Here is a 21,913-nt window from a genome sequence, read left to right on the forward strand (position 1 = left end):
ATGAATGTGGCTATTCTTCTGGAATTTGCTGCATAGAAGCCTCCCTTCCACACAGCCCACTCATCACAACAGCAGGGATTTTGCTAGTAAAGCCATACCAGTTAAAAATCATGCTGGAAAAAGGTGCTGCCAAAAATCTTAACATGGACACAGATGAGCTAGGAAACAACAAACACACCATAAGAGCAGAAGCAGAACAGCTCTTTCTATTATATATTGGAAAGCTTATCCTGAACTATATTCTACATTTACATACACCTGAAAATATGCTAGTCCATTGTCCCTGGGAAGCAGTCTCAGGCAGGCGCCCTATCCTTAAATACTAGCAACAGCTTTATTTGCCTAAAATAGCAGCTTAACTGTCTTCAATGCCAGGATGTCATGGCTTATGATGCTGCAGTGGCACCCGCAGTTTGTGTGAACCACTTTTAGGAGTTCATTTGCTGGGACAGCAAATCTTGAGAGAGGGCCATATGTCACAAATCTGATAGCAATGTGTTCCATTTATATTTTTGAACTTATACCAAACACATTTGCGGAGGATCCATTAAGTCTATAAGAGCACAATCCTATAGGGACAGTCGTCCACCTCTGAACTCAGAGGCGACCAACTATCCAATGCAGGGCAGGCGGAGCCGAAGGGGATCGTCTCCTCCGCACTCTGGCTGCCCTGTATTTGCAGCTAGAGGGCAGATTTCAGCTGTTTTAGCCAGGGCACCTCAGAGCAGAACGGGAAGGCCGGATGGTGCATAGGAAGCGTCATACCGGCGCTTCCTCTGTTCCCTCCCTTCCCTGTCCCAGGAATGCCCCTTTCCTCCCATTCGGCACTGCTCGTACAAGTGTGGAGCTGGGGATAAATCGCGCTGCCTACAAGGGGGAGGGGGCAGGGAGGTCATTTTCTGGGAACTGACCTCGAAGCACTGGCTCCAAGGTCGGTTCCCAGAAAACAAAAAATCCTATGGCCGTCTAGCCGTTGTCTAGTGGCCATAGGATTGCGCCCTAAGTGTTGTTCGATAGAAATAATGTCTATGCAAAATATGCATACACTAGTGCAATTCTGTCTTGCGCTCCCGTTATTGTGCAATTTTAATGTCTTATTGTATACTGCCATCTCCTGGGACTCTTCTATATTTCTTTCTTTTATATTAGAAAGAAAATCAACCAATGAAAATGAATTTTAAAAATGGTAGTACACCATTTTTAAAAGAATAAAATTAAATCTCCATCCACCCTGAATTACAAGTACCTTGGAAGATCTCATTTACAAACCAAAAATTTTATTACTTCATACCAAGTGTAATAATAATAATAAAAAAATTATATCCCATCCTTCAATTCTAAAACCCCAAGGGGTGCTTACAAAACAGGAGTTAAAATAATCCACAATTTAAAAAAAAAAACAGTGGGGGAAATATAAAACAATTAGAATCATTTTGGTTGCAATCCTATACTTACTTACCTGGGAGCAAGCCCCACAGAATTTAATGAGACTTACTTTTGAGTGAACATGTACAGGATTGCATTGTAAGATTAGAAAGAAAGGATAAAACCAACAACAAGATATGATAAAGCAGTAGACAAATATTGTAATGGCACGGATGAATAAAAAGGCATTCCCTTGGCACCAGCTGAACCTCCTTGGAGAATGTATTCCTCAGAAGGGGCACCACCACTGAAAAGGCTCTTTTCCTGGTTGCCAGCTGCATAACCTCAGGCAGAGACATTTGAAGAGCCTCAGGGGAAGATCTTAGCACTCAGGCAAGTACAGGTGGTCCTTAACTATGAAAAAATATGGATAGCTACACATGCTTAATCATCAATGCAAAGTTTTTCTACAGGAATAAAGGTACCCAAAAGGAGAATATGCCGTGATCATGGGGGAAGTAGAGTGGTATAGTTCAAAAGGTATCATCGTGTTTAAAAATCAAGTTCAAAAGAACAATTCTACTGAGCAATGCTCTAACTAAAATAATTCAGATTTATTTAGCTGAAGCTACAAAACCATTTTAATGACAATTTAAATCTCTTCAACAGCCTGTTTTGTAGAGACTTTATTCTTCCCTTGGTCTTTCATTACTAGGAGCAGAGGCAAGGGCTACAATCTTGCACACAAATAGACTGCTTAAATCCCGCTGAAGTGAATAGGGTTTAAGCAGCCTAACCACGCTCAGTATTGCAGCCAAGAAGATCATTATTTTTTATTCCAGATTAATAAATCCTACTCATCACTGGATTTTATTATTGCCATTATTAATGCCATTTACAACTGCCTTACTCCCATAACCATTCACTGAAATTATGGAAAAAGTCTCTTTTCATGGTCTTTAAGCATCCCAATAATGGGCCAGTTCACATCTTTGGCAGCCTCTTCACAAGCACCTCAACATTGTGTGAGGGCCACTACCAGACCTGCAGCCAAACAGCCTTCACACAAAGATGCCATGCCACCTTGTTGTGTGTGCAGTGTGGGGGGTTGTGCTCATAACACATTGGCCTTGTTATGAGCACAAGCTCATAGCTCATGGGCTCCCATTTGCAAGTGAAGGGCATTTTAAAGCTTCCGCCTCTGGCTTGTTCTAAACCACAGTTTCCCATTTCATCCAAACTCAGGAAACAAACCACAGTTATTTAACATGCCAGAATCATATCACATTTATTATATTTATATATTTGTTGCATTTTTAAACCACCCGATCACTGACATTGTTTGGGCGGTGTGATGTCTGAACTGGACCACAGCCACCAAGATTTGGGCATGTTAAGTCCTACCAGAGCTCTGTGAATGCTTGCACAGGTTCAGCTGAGAAGACTTTTGTAAGCAGCTTTGAGAGCTGGTTGGGGCTATAAAGAGGAAGCCGTGTGTTTAAATAAATAAAAATGAATTGTGTGGCAATCACCGTACCGAACAGGTGTGAACACCTTCTTTAAAACTGATAAGTAGTGCTGTGTTTGTTGATGTTGTTCAGTCGTTCAGTCGTGTCCGACTCTTCGTGACCCCATGGACCATAGCACGCCAGGCCTTCCTGTCCTGCGCTCTCTCCCGGAGCGTGCTCAAGTTCATATTCATTGCATCCGTGATGCTATCTAGCCATCTCATCCTCTGCCGTCCCCTTCTCCTTTTGCCTTCAGTCTTTCCCAGCATCAGGGTCTTTTCCAGAGAGTTTTCTCTTCGCATTAGGTGGCCAAAATATTTCAGCTTCAACTTCAGTATCTGTCCTTCCAATGAGCAGTCAGGGTTGATTTCCTTTAGGATGGACTGATTCGACCTCCTTGCAGTCCAGGGGACTCGTAAGAGTCTTCTCCAGCACCACAGTTCGAAAGCATCAATTCTTCGGCACTCAGCCTTCCTTATAGTCCAGCTCTCACAGCCATACATTACTACTGGGAAAACCATAGCTTTGATTAGACGGACCTTTGTGGGCAAGGTGATGTCTCTGCTTCTTACTATGCTGTCTAGGTTGGCCATAGCTTTCCTCCCAAGGAGCAAGCGTCTTTTAATTTCATGGCTGCAGTCACCGACTGCGGTGATCTTGGAGCCCAAGAAAATAAAATCTGTCACTGCTTCCATTTCTTCCCCTTCTATATGCCAGGAAGTGATGGGGCCAGATGCCATGATCTTAGTTTTTTTAATGTTGAGTTTCAAACCAGCTTTTGCACTCTCCTCTTTCACCCTCAACAAGAGGCTCTTTAGATCCTCTTCGCTTTCTGCCATTAGGGTGGGATCGTCTGTGTATCTGAGGTTGTTGATAATTCTCCCAGCAATCTTAATTCCGACCTATGATTCATCCAACCCGGCGTTTCTCGTGATGTACTCTGCATATAAGTTAAATAAGCAGGGTGACAATACGCAGCCTTGTCGTACTCCTTTCCCAATTTTGAACCACTCGGTTGTTCCATGTCTGGTTTTTACTGTTGCTTCTTGACCCTCATACAGGTTTCTCAGGAGACAGGTAAGGTGGTCTGGTACTCCCATCACTTTAAGAATTTGCCACAGTTTGTTGTGATCCACACAATCAAAGGCTTTGGCGAAGTCAATGAAGCAGAAATAGACGTTTTTCTGGAATTCTCTTGCTTTCTCCATGATCCAGCGAATGTTGGCGATTTGATCTCTAGTTCCTCTGCCTCTTCGGAACCCAGCTTGTACTTCCAGTAGTTCTTTTTGGTGTTAGTTTTTATTTGGTGTTAGTTCTTGAAGGTGTTGTAGGTCTTCATAGAACCGATCAACCTCAGCTTCGTCGGCATCAGTGGTTGGGGCACAGACTTGAGTTACTGTGATGTTGAATGGTTTGCCTTGGATTCGTGCTGAGATCATTCTATCGTTTTTAAGATTGTACCCCAGTACTGCTTTTCCCACCCTTTTGTTGACTATGAGTGCTACTCCATTTCTTCTAAGGGATTCTTGCCCACAGTAGTAGATATGATGGTCACCTGAATTAAATCCGCCCATGCCTGTCCATTTTAGTTCGCTGATTCCCAGGATGTCGATGTTCAATCTTGCCATCTCATGTTTGACCACCTCCAGCTTACCTTGATTCATTGATCTTACATTCCAGGTTCCTAAACAATATTGTTCTTTACAGCATCGGATTTTCTTTTCACCACCAGACACATGCACAGCTGAGTGTCCTTTCGGCTTTGGCCCAGCCGCTTCACTCTTTCTGGCGCTACTTGGAAATACCCTCTGCTCTTCCCCAGTAGTATATTGGACACCTTCCGACCTGAGTGATGTGTTGGCCTCATACAATTTTTCTGCAGCAATTGCTAGATTCCATTAAGTTATACCCTGAAAGTATTTGCTTATTCTCTGTATTTCTTCACTGAAGTTGGGTGACCCCCACTGTACTTTCCTTCCCAATTACCCAGCAGGTTGATTTGTGATCATATAATTTTTCCAGTTAAGCACAAACCTGAGTACCCTGAAGAAGCGTTACGTTTCTCTGGAGGAAAAACAATATGTGCCAAAAAGCCAGTGCCTGTATGCCATATCATCAATGTAACATATTAATAAAAATGAATCCAAAAAATGCCAATACATTACCATACATACAGTCAGGGCCAGAAATATTGGAACAAGGATAACTGTTTTGGCAGTTGGCCTCTGTACACCATCACATTGAAGTTGAAGGGAAACACACCCAGATGGGAGCGAAGTCAGGACTTTCAGCTGTAATTCAAGGGGTTTGACAAAAGTGGGGCACTACCCATTCAGGAAGTACAGCCAGTGGCATGCACACACATCCATCGTTGGTGGCTCATAAGTAATGGAACAAACCAACATCATTTCGAACTTAAGGGTTGCCTTTAATACCTGGATGAAAATCCTTTGCAGTCAATGACTGCCTGAAGTCTGGAACCCATGGACATGACCAAATGCTGAGTTTCCTTGTTTGTGGGTCTTTCTGCCTTCAGTCTGGTCTTCAGTAAGTGAAAAGCATACTCTGTTGGGTTGAGATCAGGGGACTGACTTGGCCACTGAAAAACATCCCACTTCTTTGCCTTGAGAAACTCTTGGGTAGCTTTTGCTGTATGTTTGGGGTCATTATCCATCTGCAATATGAAGCAGCGTCCTATCAGTCTGGCAGCATTCGGCTGAATCTGAGCAGGAAGTATAGCCCTATACACTTCAGAATTCATCCTGCTGCTTTTATCAGCAGTCAGGTCATCAATAAACACCAGTGACCCAGTTCCATTGGCAGCCATACATGCCCAGGCCATAACACTGCCTCCACCATGTTTGACAGATGATGTGGTATGCTTTGGATTATGAGCTGTTCCTTTCCTTCTCCATACTTTTCTCTTCCCATCATTCTGGCACAAGTTAATCTTGGTTTCATCAGTCCAAAGAATCTTATTCCAGAACTGGGCAGGCTTCTTTAGGTGTTTGCTGGCAAAGGCTCATCTGGCCTTTCGGTTCTTGAGCATCGCCAGTGGTTTGCACCTTGTTGTGAAGCCTCTGTATTTACATTCATAAAGCCATCTCGACTGTAGATGTTGACAATGACATGCCTACCTCCTCAAGAGCATTCTTGACCTGGCTAGATGTTGTGAAAGGGTTCCTCTTCACCATGAGCAGAATTCTGCGGTCATCCACTTTAGTTGTCTTCCAGGCCTTTTGCTGTTGCGGAGCTTGCCAGTTAATTCCTTCTTTTTCAGGATGTTCCAGACTGTTGTATTGGCCACTCCCACTATTTTTGCTATGTCTCTGATGGGTTTATTTTGTTTCCTCAGCCTAATGATGGCTTCCTTCACTCGCATGGACGCCTCTTTGGACCTCATGTTGGGAGTTCCAGTGAACAGCCACCAAATGTAAATGTAACACTCAGAACCACCTCCAGGCCTTTTATCTGCTTGATTGGTCGTGGGGTACCCAGGAAACAGGCCACACCTGGCCATGCAGCTGCTTGTCAGCCATTCGTTCCATTACTTATGAGCCACCAACGATGGGTGTGTGTGTATGCCACTGGCTGTACTTCCTGAATGGTTAGTGCCCCACTTTTATCAAACCCCTTGAATTACAGCTGGAAGTCCTGACTTCGCTCCTATCTGGGTGTGTTTCCTTTCAACTTCAATGTGGTGGTGTACAGAGGCCAACTGCCAAAACAGTTATCCTTGTTCCAATATTTCTGGCCCTGACTGTAGTCTCCTAAGAGATTTCAATCACATTGTCTTCCATCTCACTGACATTTTTTCCATGTTGAGGTCCTCCCTGTGGACTCATCTTACCATACCCTTAGTTCACCAACAGGACTACTCCTCAATAACATGTCTGTTTATATGGGTGCTCATGTTTGTCACTGGACAGCTGGTAAAAGAGAGCTGTGGAAACTGAGAACTATTGGCTATCACCACGAAGAGCACTGCTTGTCAGTTTAAGTGCCTTCTGAGAACTACCTAAAGTTCCATCTGAGAAAAGGAATAACTGCCCTGCAAGAATATTTCCCCCCTCCCTTCGTAATAGTAGAACATAGAATCATCCAATAAAGTTCACTGACAGCACGATGAGCAAGACAAAAGCTAATGGTTCTTCACACAGTGCACAATGAATTTATGGAATTCAGTACCCAAACAATGGGGTGACGGCTACTAGTTGGGAAGACTAAGAAAAGATTAGAGAAATTCATGGAGGCTAAGATCTACCAGTGCCCATTACCTAGGATAGCAATTTCTCCATGTTCAGAATCCACACACTTCTAAAAACCAGATGCTGGGGAGGGCGGGGGGGAGAGAGAAGTAGGAGATTTCCATCATCTTTGTGAACTTCTCAGAGGTACAGTGTTAGAATGGCCATGTGTCCTCTTTTACAGAAGACCATCCTCTCTTTGAAGGGCTGTCTTATCCAATGCTAGTTTAAACGTGAAGAACCGTAAGAACTGTTGCCCATCAACAGTTAGCGCCTGGAGAGCAGACTGAACAAGCAGGCACACAGCTCACCGGGTCACGGGCTTCTACACTATGGTGAGATTTACTACATTGTTATTTATAGTAATTATTTCTAAATTTGCATCTATACATATTAATTAGCATATGCAATTTTATCCAAATTTGTGTCCTCTTTTGTCCTTTTTCTGGGTGATGAAATCCCTCTTTTTTGGTGATTCATAAGCAGCCACCTTAGCTAGACTAAATGGATGTCAGTCTGATCCAGGCAATTCTTACCTATACTTCCTTGTACTACGGACATGTGATTAATATATATGAAAAGCTAAAATTATGAGAAGTTATTATATTCTTTGTTCTCTTTACAGAACGCGGTTTTAAATATTTCCTTTTTGCTTTTAACATCAGAATGGGTTATTTGCTTTTAACATCAGAATGGTTATTTCAGCCAATCTCAGATTGGCTGAATGGGCACAGTTCTACCACCAGCAGTGTTTTGAGCAGCAGTGGACCTCAAAACAGGACATTCTGGGAGCAGGCCCCAAGATCAGGCCCATTATCTATGCCAGCCTCGAGGTGGGGCAGGTAATTTCCTCCACACTGAAACCGGGGGCAGGGGGAGATCCTGAGGAGACATCCGCCCCTTCTGTACCTGACGGTTAGGTTTGCTCCACATATCATTCAACCCATTTGATTCCTTTGTACAGACATTAGTGGGCCAGCATGGGATCTACACCTGTGCAAAAGCCGTTCTCTTACAGTGCTCTCAAGCCCCTCCCTCACAAGCCTGTAATCAGTGACTAGCTTCATGTGGCACTGACTTCAGCATTCTCACTGGCAACGCTCAAAGGAGAAATATATCTCCACATTACATTGCACTTAATGGTTAGCATACATTAAGAGCAGCTTGTGAAGGATTTTGCCTTACTAAAGTTATTTCATCCGCTCTCCATCTTTTGGCTAAAATCATACGCTTACAGAACCCGCTGGAAACAGTTTTCTAGCACGTTAAAATGTCATCCATATGTTGTAAAAATATTATTGCTCAGTGCATCCTTTTAGAAAGGACTTAAAAGCAAGCAAGACAAATAGAATGCCATCCCCCATGTGTTTTCTGCTGCAAAGAGGCTCTCACACACAGCCCTGGATGTATCCGGAGTTTTCTAATCGTCTGGGCATGATGTCACCACCAAAGCTATAATGCTAGGTAAATGCCCAAGACTAATTGTAAATTCTGTTCCGTAAAAGCAGTAAGACATGGCATACAAAGCATTTCTAGGAGATTACTGCTCTTCTGGGCTGATTAAAAACACTCTGCAATTCAGTCATAAAAAGAAGGGCATGGGCATAATTTTAAGAGCAGCAGCAGTAGCACCAGCTCTTAGTCCATCTATTGAAAGATAAACGGGATGCCTAAGGAGAGGAAGAAGGAAAGCTTTCTGCTCACAAAGGAACCCAGCAGAGTGGGTCTGTTCAATGTAAGCAAGCATTAAACTGCTGCTAAATCAGACTTAAATGAAGGGGAATTAGAAAGTCGCCCTTCTTGGGAATTCCACAATCCTAAGAGACTTTTGAATAAAGGACAAAGCAGGGCTTCCAAGAAAAGGGGGTAATGATGGTGTTCTTCTCATGTCTCCATTTTATGCAACTCTATTTTTATTTTATTCATTACTTTCCAGGATCTGCACTGTATTCTTGCAGCCTTGGGGGCTAACACAAATGTGCTGGCCTCGACCCTACACAGATTGGAAAGCTTTCATTGGTTGATTTATTTAATATTATTTTGACCCTGCCTTTTAGGGCAAGTTCTCACAAAGCAGCTTATCATAAAAAGTGTGAAAAACAAAATAACCAAACAAATGTAATAAAAACACCAGGCTTAGGGGGGAAAAAAGACTTTGGGGGTGCTTAAAAACCATAAGAAAGAGGGGGGAAAAGAGAAAGGGACCATGCAGTGTTCTTGCAGGAGGAAATTCCACGAGGGTTGGGCTCTCTCTTTGCCCCTCTCACAATGCATTCCATAAGAATGACTAACAGTATCTCTCAAAGACTATGACCCATGCACCAAGTTCACACTACAAAGGCCTAGAGCGGCCTTCCCCAACTTGGTGCTCTCCAGACGTCTTGGACTACAATTCCCATAATTCCAAGCCAGCATGGCCAACGGCTTGCCTAGAGTACCTGCTTCTTAGTTATTCAACTGTTTTTCTAGGAGTGAGCAGGATTCGTCAACAGAATGAGCCTTGGATATTTTTGCATCCCCCCAAAAGTCAAAATGGCACCTCGCCCCTTCCAAATAGAGCTCTCTAACACACCCACAGATGGAGATACAAGGCAAGAAAATGACATCTTCATTTCATGTACCTTTTTGGTATAGCCGTCACTATTGCACTACATGAAATCCTTTGCCTAAACACCCCCAACTTTTATTGATTTCTACATGTAATTGTTTTTTAAATATATCTGAGTTCAGTTGTTTGAGCTGCTCCTAGGTAATCAACATTTGCAAATTACCTTTATCAATTTACAGCAGGTTACAATAAGTGGTATAGTTTCACTTCTTTTCCTCACTACCAATAATTCATCCTTTCCTATTAACACACATAATTTGATACACAATCCCTTCACAAGCAAACAAAATGGTTGGAGACTTTTGCTCATTTACTCAAAACAGACCTGCCAGAATATAGAAATTATAACCGTTTTGAAACAGATTGTCTTTTCCCCTTGTTCACTTTCTCTAAAGACATAACAATATGCAGAAATTAAATAGAAAAATCATTATTTCACTCTTCCCTAAAATACAGGAAATAGGGGGTGTCCAGCCCAATTAACTATAAGTGGTGCTGAAATAACATGAAGTGATCCTTTTTTAACTTCCCACACACAGTGCAATGAACCATCACTGCCACACGCAGCTGTAAAACTTTCCCCCTTTACATAATTTTTCCATGGGTTGGCTCTGTGTTGTGTTCCACTCTATGTGCATTGCAGTTTAGCTCAGAAAATGTCTAAATTTCATTTCAGAGTTGGCACATGCACAGTTTGCCACCATTTTTCTGTATGTGTCTTTTCCTCTTTCTCTCTCTTTCTCATAAGTTATCAATGTGCACAAATGCAGACATGCATTGATTAAAATGGCACACAAGGAGTTTTTATGCAATAGCATGATCATGCCAGGATTCTTCTTTTTACTGTTCTTTTTGTAAAAATCAAGGTGCATCAAGATTCCTTTTTGTACATTTTAAAAATCAACACACATATACACTCCTGTGCTTTGGTAACCAGTAAGAAAAAGAAACCAAGATGTAAACTGAAAACTTCCACAGTTTTCTGCTCACCAGCCTGAGAAAAGTAGGGAAGTCACAAATGAAAGAATGTCAGATTGATTGGTGCCACGTTGCAAATAAGATCACAGTATCTGAGACGCCAAGATCTGATGAGAATTTCAGATGGGGAGAATTTCAGAAATTATCCCTAGCTACAAATGGGTTTAGAATAAAATTAAGTCCATTCCGGGAGGATAGTTCTATCAGTTCTTAGAGGTGCTTTCCTATAGCACTGGTGCAATTCACGTCCAGATAACCAGAGACAATTGCTCTGCCTCATTCACGGGATCTTACAGGAGGTCCATATAATGACATCTTCCATTTGTAACCCTCCTGTATCTTCCCACCACTTTTCCCATCTTTTTTCTTCTCACAAAAAAACCATTAAGGAGGAGAAGACAGAATAGCTGCACAATGCCTTTTGATTGGTAGTACCAGGAGCCCTCCATCTGGAAGCACGCACACTGTAACTTACGGATCACTTTCAAAGCACTCTCAGAAGCAAAGCCCACTGAAGATGAAGATGAACAGTGTCTGCTTGACCCTGTGGCACCAAGCTATGATGTCCCACAGGGCACCAGCTTGTCTCTGATACGTTTCAGTATCTACATGAAACCACTGAGTGAGGTCATCTGGAGCATGGCGGTTGGGTGTCATCGATATGCAGATCTCACTCTGCTTTACCCCTCTTGCAAGTGAGGTAGAAGAAGTGATGAATTACTGCCTAGACACAGTAATGGACTGGATGAAGGTCAAAAAACTGAAGCCCAAGCCCAACGAGATGGAGGAACTGCTGGAAGGTGGTTCATCTGTTCAGGAAGGTGGTGTTCAACTGGTCCTGGAAAGGGTCATACTCCCACCTGGGGGTTGGTTTCTCAGTTTGGGGGATGCCCATTGATCTAACTCTGCCACTAGAGGCCCAGGTGGACTCAGTGGCACAGACTGCCTTTCACCAGCTAAGGCTGGTGCTTCAGCTGCAGCCCCTCCCAGACAGAGATAGCCTGGCTACACTTATCCATGTTCTGGTAACCTCCAGGTTAGACTACTGCAATCCCTTGTATGTGGGGCTGTCCTTGAGGATTGCCTGTCAACTGCAGTTCAAAACATAGCCACTAGACTACTAACTGGGACCAGGCACTGCGAACACATCTCATCAATGCTTAAAAAGCTCCACTGGCTTCCAATCCATTCGAAAGCACAAATCAAAGTATTGGTGCTTACCTTTAATGCTCTACTCCAGCATTTGTCCAAGACATTTTGCTACCTGAACCAAAGCATCAAATGGATTCCACTCCCATCACACCAACATACACGTGCTTATGGGCTTTAATACAGGTTCATCTTCTGACTTATAAACACTCTCTCTCTCTCTCTCTCTCTCTCTCACACACACACACACACACACACACACACACACGGTGCACTGTACTCAAGGCTGGTCAAGTTACCTTGGCACCTAGGGCAGAAAACCAGAAAAGCACCCTCCCTGGCAGTAAAAATACAACAAGAATAAAGTAGCTAATTAACAATTTGAGGTTCCTTTATGACTGTCAGGAGTGCCCTAGCTACCTCTTGCAGTCCCCACCAATAGCCAACTCAGGACACAGACGATGAGGATTCTTTCCAAGGCTTTATTCCTTTATTACTTTATGACTCTTTCAGATACTAATCACTAACGACTAAGCAAGGAACAGCACTGGGGAAAGATAGCAGAGTAGCCTAAGCTCCAGGTAAGGCAGTTGGTCCCCAATTGAAGGGGAACCGCGGGAAGACTCTGAACTTATGGGCTATGGAGAGATCCTCCCTCTTTCCCTTGGGTCCTCGGGACGCGACCGCTGCTTGCGCGCCAAATGAGCACTACGCCTCCTTTTTGCGCCCTCCATCTGTCGTCGCTCCCTGAGTCTGCGCCGAGCGTCCAGCAAGCCCCTGTCCAGCGCTCTCTCGCTGCCAGGGTCACTATCTCTCCCAGGAATGCTGTCAGGAGGAATCTCTGCCAGCTGCTGTGCTTGTGAAAGATGAGCGAGCTCATCTCCCATGGATTGCTGTTCTTCCTTAGAATCAGAACTGCTCTGGGGCTCTATGGGCTCAGTTTCCACCCTGACATTGACACCCAAGATCAGGGCCTCAGGCAGCCACCTTCCTCTCATAATGGTAGGCCTTGCTCTCTACAGCTTGGAACCTGAATACTTGAGGGAATATCTTCTCCCACATCAGCCTGCTCATGTATTAAGATCTTCTTCAGAAGCCCTCCTCTGGTTGCCCCACCACCTGAAGGGAGGTGAGTGGCTACATGGGAGAGGGCCTCTTCATCTCTGGTACCTTGTTTGTGAAACTCTCTCACAGGGAGACTGGTTAGTTAACATACACCTGGTTAGGTGTATGTTAATCTGTATTAGGCACCAGGCAAATAATTTTCTATTATCCCAGACTTTTCCATCCAATGTATTTTCTTATTCTGCTGCGACTGTTTTTAAGTGCTGCCTTTTACCCTTGTGAACTATTTTATTGATTACAGCAGCTGTATTATGTTTTAAGGATTCTTTATTGCGAACTGCCCTGGAAATTTTTGAATTAAAAAGGATGGTATAGAAGTGTTATAATAAATAAAAATACTTTCTTTTAAAAGTTAAAGAAAATAAAATTATGAAAATGATTGAAGTACCTTCTAACTGCTACATGACAGCCTATGCAGAAAGGGCTTGCACTGCCTCAGAAAGAGGCAGAGACTCTAGCTTTAGAGCAGGGATGCAGAACCCATGGCCCCGGGGCCACACTGAGGTGCCCCATGGATGTCCCAACCCCCCACCACTGCATTCCTTCCCCCAGCAATCCTGATACAGATCACTGTTTCCTCGCTTGTAGCAGCAGCAAGGAAAGCGTGATCTGTATCAGGACCACTGGTGTGTATATATGTGTGCATGTACACATGCATATGTATGTGTGCACATGGATGTATGTGTGCACATGAGTGCATGTGCAGCTCCCAAACCCTGAGCCATCACCTCATGTGGCCAAAAAGGTTGCACGTACCTGCTTTTAGAGGTTATCCAGGTGAAGAGTCCAACAGATGTGGGGCAACCTATGCTTCTACCTCACACATCTCCTCGTAAAATCAGCAGGGTACCTTCTCTTGCCCCTTCATCCAACAGACACAACTTTTCCATTCTCCCTCTCCCCCATGCTGGGGAGAGGAAGCCTTCCATTTTCACCTCAATTAAAGATGTGCTAGTTTTCTAACTTCTCCTAGATCGAAATGCTATCTTAGAGGTTCTAATGACAACCACCACCAACAACAATGGTTTTGTTTTAGTTTTACCTAGAGGCAGGTTCCCTTTCAGTTTTCTCGAATTCTGAGTTGGTAAACTTTTCTGATCCTCGTCACTGACTGAAGTTCCCATCATGTCCATATAATCAGTTCTCTCAGCAAATGCATGGAACCTGAAAGGTAACGCATTTTCATGTGCAAGCAAAGCTTATAAATATGCATCCAGCGCACCCGTGTGTGTCATGGTGAGTGTGTCAGATTAGGACCAGGGAGACCCGGGTTCTAGTCCCCACCTAGCTATGGCATACACTGGGCCAGTCACTCTCTCTCAACCCAGCCTACATCACAAGGTTGTTGTGAGGATGAAGGGGGAGGAAAACTATGTATATCGTCTTGAGTTCCTTTGAGCTCTTGAGGGATAAAAATGCAATAAATCAACACTTTTAATTGATCATCAGGCTCAACAGGAGTACATGATGTTGTACTCTTCATGCCTCTCTCTACAACTCAAAAAATTGTTGTGGGATACTTCAAGTGACAATGCCAAAATAAAATGTCTTTCAGAAAATCAAGCCAGGTCAAGCATCTTTACCTTATTCACTGATCTGGTTTGCATGATCATTTTCAGCTACAGTAGCTTAAATAAGCCACTGTGGTATGCAGTCCCTTCTGTAACCCAAGTCCTGCTCATAGGTCGTTGTGTCATCCAAACCCAGCAAGGGTAAGTTGCTGGTGTGGTTAACAAATCACCCACAACCATAAAACAGCCTACGTGTTCTGGGTGGTATGTTAACCATGCCAACAACACACCCTCGCCAGGTTCAGACAAAACAACAACCTATGAGCGGGAATTGGGTTATGGAACGGGTGCCCGGGACATGCTGCAAACCACAGCGGCTTATTTAAGCCACCATGGCTGAAAATGACTGTGTCAACCCACCCACTTTCTCTTGCATATGTTTGGTAAGGGGGCATCTGGCACAGCACTTTAGGAGCTCAGAACTTCTAACTACAACCGGCTCATCTACCCTACACACATACCAGCTTCATAACCCCTGAAATGCCATATCTGGTGAGATGCAGCTAAGAGAATTCTCCATTAATGTTTCCTAGAGTGCCCCCCTTGAACTATGGTTCTAGGGGTTCACTGGAAAGGAGGAATGACTGGTTTAAATCTATAATGTGGATATGCTCTTATATCACTGCTGAGTTACAACGCTCACCAAAAACCCTAAACCAGGGGTGGACAAGACTTTAGGTTTCTGGGATCTACTCTGATTTTTACTAGAACCTCCAGTCCAGCAACTAGAGTCAGGTGTAACTAGTGGCTCAGGACAGACATAAACCTAGCACAGGGGTAGGCAACCTGATGCCCTCCAGATGTTTTTGACCATAACTTCTATAATCCCTGACCATTGGCTGTAGTGGCTGAGGCTGATGGGAGTTGTAGTCAAAAACATCTGGAGGGTATGAGGTTGCCTACTCCAGTCCTAGTAGAATTAAGGAACAGGGTGCCCATGACTCAGACCAAGAACTGGTTTTCAGTATCAGAACAGAGCTTGCAGTCCTCTCATACAAAAATCCACTCCTGTTTTTCCTTCCAAGCACTCTTCATTTCTGCAGACTTATTTAGAGGGGGCAGGGAAGCCTTTTTGTCATTGCTTTAAGCAACTGGTAGTCAGAAAGGCTTACAGGTAGACTGGAAATCACCCCAAAAATCTACCTTCTGCCAAGCCCTGCCCTACACAACTTGGTGTTCATGCAGCATAATTATTCCAGGAACTGTCATTTATTTGCTATCTTTTCAACTGCAAATCAAATAAAAATCGAGGGCTCACCACTTTAAGCACCATTATTCCACCCCAGCCCAAAAAAGACAACTACCAATCCATCCCTTGCCATATGAAGTTTGCACACTCTGTGGACAAAATACAAAAGAAAAAGAGCGTGCAATCGCAAGAGCTCATATGCCCATGCACACAATAGATTGATAGGACGGAAATCATTAGACATTACATTTACCTCATACCTGCCAGTGGTCAGCTGACTCAGTTCCTTCAAGAAAGCAATTGTTTCTTCTTCTCTAGCATTAAAAGATACGGTATGGACTGGACATCGGCTCCTCGATATCTTCTGCATGAGCAAGTACTTCATGCATTCCGGCATATCACCCACAGCAAAATAGTACACAGCTTCTGTCTGTAATGGACAAGTCATTCAGGAAAAATAATCATAGGCCTCCAGTCCCAGGGGCTGCAATCACTCACTCACACAGAGGCTTCTGAGATACCTCCCCTCTCCCTTACAATAGACACACATGCAGCCATGGTGGCTGACAAAACTTGGGGAAACTATGGAAGTAGTTTCTGACATTGCATACAAAACAAGCTCGACAAAACAAGGCACATGCAAAAGCTAAAGGCACATGTTTACCAGGGCCGGCCCTACCATTAGGCAGAGTGAAACACTCGTCTCAGGCAGCAGATGCTGAGGGGTGGGGAATAGCAGTGAGGTGTTAGAGGACAGAGCTATGTATGCTACTCAGCCTACCCTGTGTCTGAATGTGGAATGGGGTCCCCATCTTGTCATATGCTTCAGGAAGAAAATGTCTTGGGCCATCCCAGAAGTCTATGCGTGTTTAAAGCAACACTTTGGTTTGCAGGATTTATTAATTTATTCCATTTATGAGTCACTCTATATCCCAAACTCTCAGAGCAACATACATAATAAAAAACAAATACAATAAAACCAAGAATAAAACCCATCAAAACAATTTTTAAAAGTTTTTAAAGCAGCAATAACATAAGATAATTTTAAAGAAGAGATAGATATCCAAGCAGCTAAAATGTGGAAACAGACTATTTTTTAAAATGCAGCATTAAACGTATCATTAATAATAAAACAAGCAGGAGTTAAACAGTCTTTTTCAAGGCCTGGGAGAATATGGATACAGATACCAAAACCCAATCCATATTCTACTGAAATCAGCATTGATCTTAAATGATGTCAAATATCATCCCAAACACAAATTCATGCAGGAGCTCCTTTTCATCCCACTTTGGTATATCAGGATGCAGTCCTATGTATATTTAGACAGAAAAAAGTTGTACAACTCCCAGCATTCCCCAGCCAGCCAGTTTTTGTGGCTAAACATACATAGGATTGCACCCTTGGCATCACAAAGGAAGTTATAAAATTCATGGAGGATTAACACCTATCCAGTTATGGTGGCTATATGCTACCTTGAGGGGCAAGTTGTGATGGCTATATGCTACCTCCAGGTTCAGGGGCAGAATACCTCCGAATTACCAGTTCCTGGGGGCATACCAGTGGGAAAAGGCCCTTGTCCTCACATCCTGCTTATGGGCTTTCCGGAAGCATCTGGCTGGCCACTTTGGGAAACAGAATGCTGGACTAGATGGACCCTTTGTCTGACGCAGCAGGGCTCTTCTTACGTTTCTTACCCAAGCAGGATATAATAAGCTCTATGTAGGACTGGGTTCCCCATGCTGCCTGACATGACAGCTTTGCCTGTGTGAACTGATCCTGTCCCTTGCCCTGGTCTGCAGTGGAGGAGAACAACACTGGCTGGAGAAAACTTTCACAAGGCTTTCAGTGAACAGATACACTGATGAATGCACCCAATCCTTCCCTAAGATCAGGACTCTGTGCAGACGTCATCTACGCTTGTCAATCGCTGTTTTGGAGATGCATTTTGTCGAGTCACACTAGGAAAGAACTGAGTGCTGAGCTAGGGGTGGCTGGTTGTTCTGCTTTGTTGTAAATGAGAGGTGACTCCCTTTGACGTCTGTGGTTCTCTGCCAACAGAAACTGCCATCACATACGCTAATGCTGCTACCTGCAGTTTTTTCCAAGCAAGAACAAATTCTGGCCACGGACACATGTTCAGATGCAATGTGTACCTAAATCATCCAAAGGAGGATTGGTCAGAAAGCTTCTAGACTACTTGTACCTGTTCCTAATTCCTGGCGTTTCGACCTATGTGCAGGTTTTTCTGCCTGCTCTATCTAACTTCCAGGAGGGAGAGAGAGAGGGGTGGGGTGTATACATACTTACATATTATACGTGGCATTCATAATTACAAGTAGATCACAGCTATAGGAAAGATCAGCATTTACCCCAAACAGAAGCAAGACAGAACAGAGGAAAAGCCATAAAATAAGACAGGAAAATAATCCAGGCTTCCCCCAACCCAAGAATCCCCCTATCTCTGAATAGAAACTTTAAAAGATATATCCAGTCATTGGCATTCTATCTGTGCAGGGTAACTTAGGCTCACATGTACTTCTCCTATGAGGACAGAGGGCAGGATAGTGTACATCCTGTGGTTGCACTGTTGTCACAAATGCAGAAATTGGTATGTTGCAGAATTTAGCATCCAGAAAGCCTCCACTTTCATTAAAAAAAGACCTCTGCTCTTGCTTACCTCCCTTAACCTTACTCAGCAAAGGTGATTACCTCCCACCTTCTAGGATGGAGCCAGTTCATCTCTCAATGCCAGGGATAGGGAAGGTGTGGCCCTCCAGATGTTGTTGGACTACAACTCCAATCATCCCTCACCACAGGGCTAACGGGAGTTGCAGTCCAACTTCATCTGGAGGGCCACACATTTCCTGCTGCTGCTCTACACCCTTGGCAGCTAGTGTTGCAATACGGTTGGGCTGTCATCTGGGATTCCATCGGTCGGGGGTGCTGAACCTCTTTCAGACAGAGAGCTGAATTCAATTGCAGAGAAGGTTCCAGTAGTGGGCAGGGTGAAAGGCGAAAGGGGTGCAGCAAAATACCACTAATATTTATTTATTTATTTATTACATTTATATCCCGCTTTTTTTCCTCCTTCAGGAATCCAAGGCAGTGTACACAACCCTCCTCTTCTCTATTTTAGCCTCACAACAACAAGCCTGTGAGATAGGTTGGGCTGAGAGCCTGTGACAGGACCAAAGTCACCCAGTCAGTTTCCAAGTGGGGACTAGAACCCAGATCTCCCGGCTCCCAGTCCAACACTCTAGCCACTACACCACACTGGCTAATACCAGAATATTGTAGCTTAAAGCTCTTACTTCCAGCAACTAAGCCTTAGGAGAGACATTTCAATCTTTCAGAATGAGGAAAAAAAACCCGCAAAAGCCGGGAAACAGTCAGTGGGTGGAAGAAAAGGAGCGGGTCCAAGAGAAGGGGCACTGCCATTCGGGGAGCCGCAGAGGCCTGGATTGGGACCTCTGGCAAACCAGATTTGGTTTGCAGGCCATTCAACATCCCTGCCATATGTGAAGGATAGTCCATGATTTCTCCATGGAAACCACTGACATTTTCCTTTACTGAAGTTGGGCAAGTTACCTCATATCAAGAGCTTCCAGGGCTAGAATGGTGAACCTTCAGTACTGTTTATGCCTGCCCCATGTGGTGAACTACCAGAACTACAGCTTGGAACAGTGAAAGGTTCACAGGTCTGGACTGGCCCCGCTTACCCAATCCAGCCATTGGGCCCTTCTGGACAGGAAGGGCAATAAAAAAAGACCTCTTGTTTGTGCTGGGATCTTGCCTGAGCAACAAGACCTTCATCATCATCATCATCATCAATTTTTATTGTAAATTTCAACAAAAGAAACAAGAACAAGAAGAGAAAAAAGATCAAAAGAAAGGAAAATATATAGTATTAACTACATGCTTTAAAGGGCTCGGTTTCAATTATTACAGCATTCAAGAAAAAATGATTATACATCAACTTCAATAAAAGCAGACCAAATATCCCTATCTATGTTCATTCACAAGTGGCAACAAGACTTTCCTGGCTGTAAAATGTGTGTTTATGCATCCCTCAGCTCCAATTCAACTCCTGGTTCACTTCTGACAGCTGTCTACCAGTTAAGCCTTGACACCACCACCAGCTAACATTAAAGTTATAGCTTATATACTTCAGGTTTCCTTGGATACAGCCGCACCGATTGCAAAAGGCCCCTTTCTTGAAAAATACTAAGGATGACTATCTGAAAGACAGACTTGAGAAGGATGTCAAACACAATGGCCACAGTGGACGATTGTATCTTGGCTTATTAAGATATGCACAAGTCTTTTGCCTGGACACTGAGCTCCTTTGCTCCTCCCTTCGTGGCACACAGCAATAAAATCAGGAAGTCTCCAATTAACCATCACTATTTGGAACAAGCCAGGATATTGAACCCAATTGTAGCTTTCTCTGAAGCATGGTTTCCTGGTCTGTTCACTTAATTGGATGCTTCCTGGTTTTACTGTGGCTCGCACGAAGGGTCTGCATGCACAGGGGGACAGGCTTGTGCATATCTCAGCTTAATAAATATGATCATCAAACCAGGCCTATATATCATAGCCCCTTAGTGTCATGGAAACATTTCTCTCCCACTTGATCCGTGGGAAGTCAGGAAAAAAAGCTTCTGCTCTCAGAATGCGATACCATCATGTACATCTGATATTGGTAAGCACAAGCCTGCAGATCAACGTGAAAGAAATTCCTTTTAAATAGCCCCCCCATGTTCTTTTATTAGAATTTCGCCCCATTCATAATTCATCCCTCTAACGCTTTCAACCCAACTCTCACCAGGATTTCCTTAGTCATAATTGAAGACCTCTGAAAATATGCGTGAGATTACCGTATCATCAAACAATGCCTCCAAGAGTGCTTCTGTAGGGCCTGTATGGCAAACAGCTGGCATGTGGTCCATCATCCAGAGCCACTCGATGGCAGCCTCTATGGAGTCTTCCGTCACAGGAACAGTTTTCTCCTGCCACTTCACAAGATCTTGAGTCCCTCTGAAAAAAGAGAGTTGAGTAAAATATTTGGAGGAAATGCTAAATTATCTCACAATGCAGCACTTCTGAACTAAGAGGAAGTGATATACATTTTGCCCCTGCCCAAGTTTCGATCTCAGAATTCTTGGGACTGGAAGGGGAGAGGGGCCTTATCCAGTGTCTAGACAGACATATGATCCGGGTGCCCAGAAAACGGCTGCGGATTCTCTCAAGACAAAATTTCTTTGATACGCATTAAGTCACAAAGTTCTGCACATTCTCCCCATTTGACAGCTGCGGTAGATGAGAAAGAGAGTTCTTTAATGTGCAGCACTGAGCTGAAGGCCTCATTCTCAGAGGCTGTCACAATGGGGACAGCCCCTAAATTTCCTGGAGGACCACTTCAAGAATTGAGTCAGAAATGATTTGCCAAGTCCATGGCTTTTCCCCCAGCCCTGCAAAAAGTGTCCTCCTAGCCAAAAGGCCATACCCTCCACATCCCCCTTTTGCCCTGTGCAACTCAAGTCCCATGCAGAACTCAGGGGGCCAAATCTGGCACACAGGGCCTCCAGTTGCCGACCCCTAGCATATACAAAAAATAATATTTTCATAAATTAATGTACAGTTTGGCTCAGAGAGCAACAGCTCTATTAGCTATGGAGAACAAACATTTTGGGAAATATTTTATTGAGCTAAACTTTGCTGAGCTATTACCATCCATTGCACCTTCCTGCTGGCATGTTTTAGAGGTTTCATTTTGTTTCTCTATGACAACAATTCGGCAATCAACATTGTACTGGAGGTGAATATGTCAACTCCCATTTGTTTGCCCTGACTATTGAAGCTACAGCTTTTTGCCACAACTTTGGAAGCTATGCTGAAATTAAGATACAGTTTTGAAGCACTGTGTTCAAATACCCAAATTTCAGGAAAAAAAACAAGAAATAATGCACAACAAATAGTATGGAAGAAGTACCCCAACTAAAGGATTTATGCATATTCTGAAAATATTGCACACAGGAGCATAAATTACAATTCTGTGACTAGTCATGTGCAATCAGGGCCAATATACACTTTAGTTTTGGAACTTGGATATTTAAAATATGCAACTTTAAAATGGCAAAATCTACGTACAGTGCCATTACTTTTAAATAGT

The 21,913-nt window shown here is 43.6% G+C and overlaps 1 protein-coding gene across 1 annotated transcript in view; it reads right to left on the reverse strand.

The window, feature by feature from the left end:
• The window catches only part of VWA3B (von Willebrand factor A domain containing 3B), an 88,996-nt gene that overhangs the window by 53,869 nt on the left and 13,214 nt on the right, over positions 1–21,913 (reverse strand). Inside the window, exons 6-8 of the mRNA XM_084844397.1 lie at positions 20,619–20,778; positions 16,001–16,170; positions 14,023–14,144 (exon numbers count right to left, since the gene is read on the reverse strand). Coding sequence (XP_084700523.1) covers positions 14,023–14,144; positions 16,001–16,170; positions 20,619–20,778 — 452 coding nt within the window. The remainder of the gene's footprint in view (positions 1–14,022; positions 14,145–16,000; positions 16,171–20,618; positions 20,779–21,913) is intronic.

This window comes from Heloderma suspectum, chromosome 3 (genome assembly GCF_057233095.1).
Source record: "Heloderma suspectum isolate Gila_16-S chromosome 3, 16-S_ref, whole genome shotgun sequence".
Lineage (NCBI taxonomy): Eukaryota > Metazoa > Chordata > Lepidosauria > Squamata > Helodermatidae > Heloderma > Heloderma suspectum.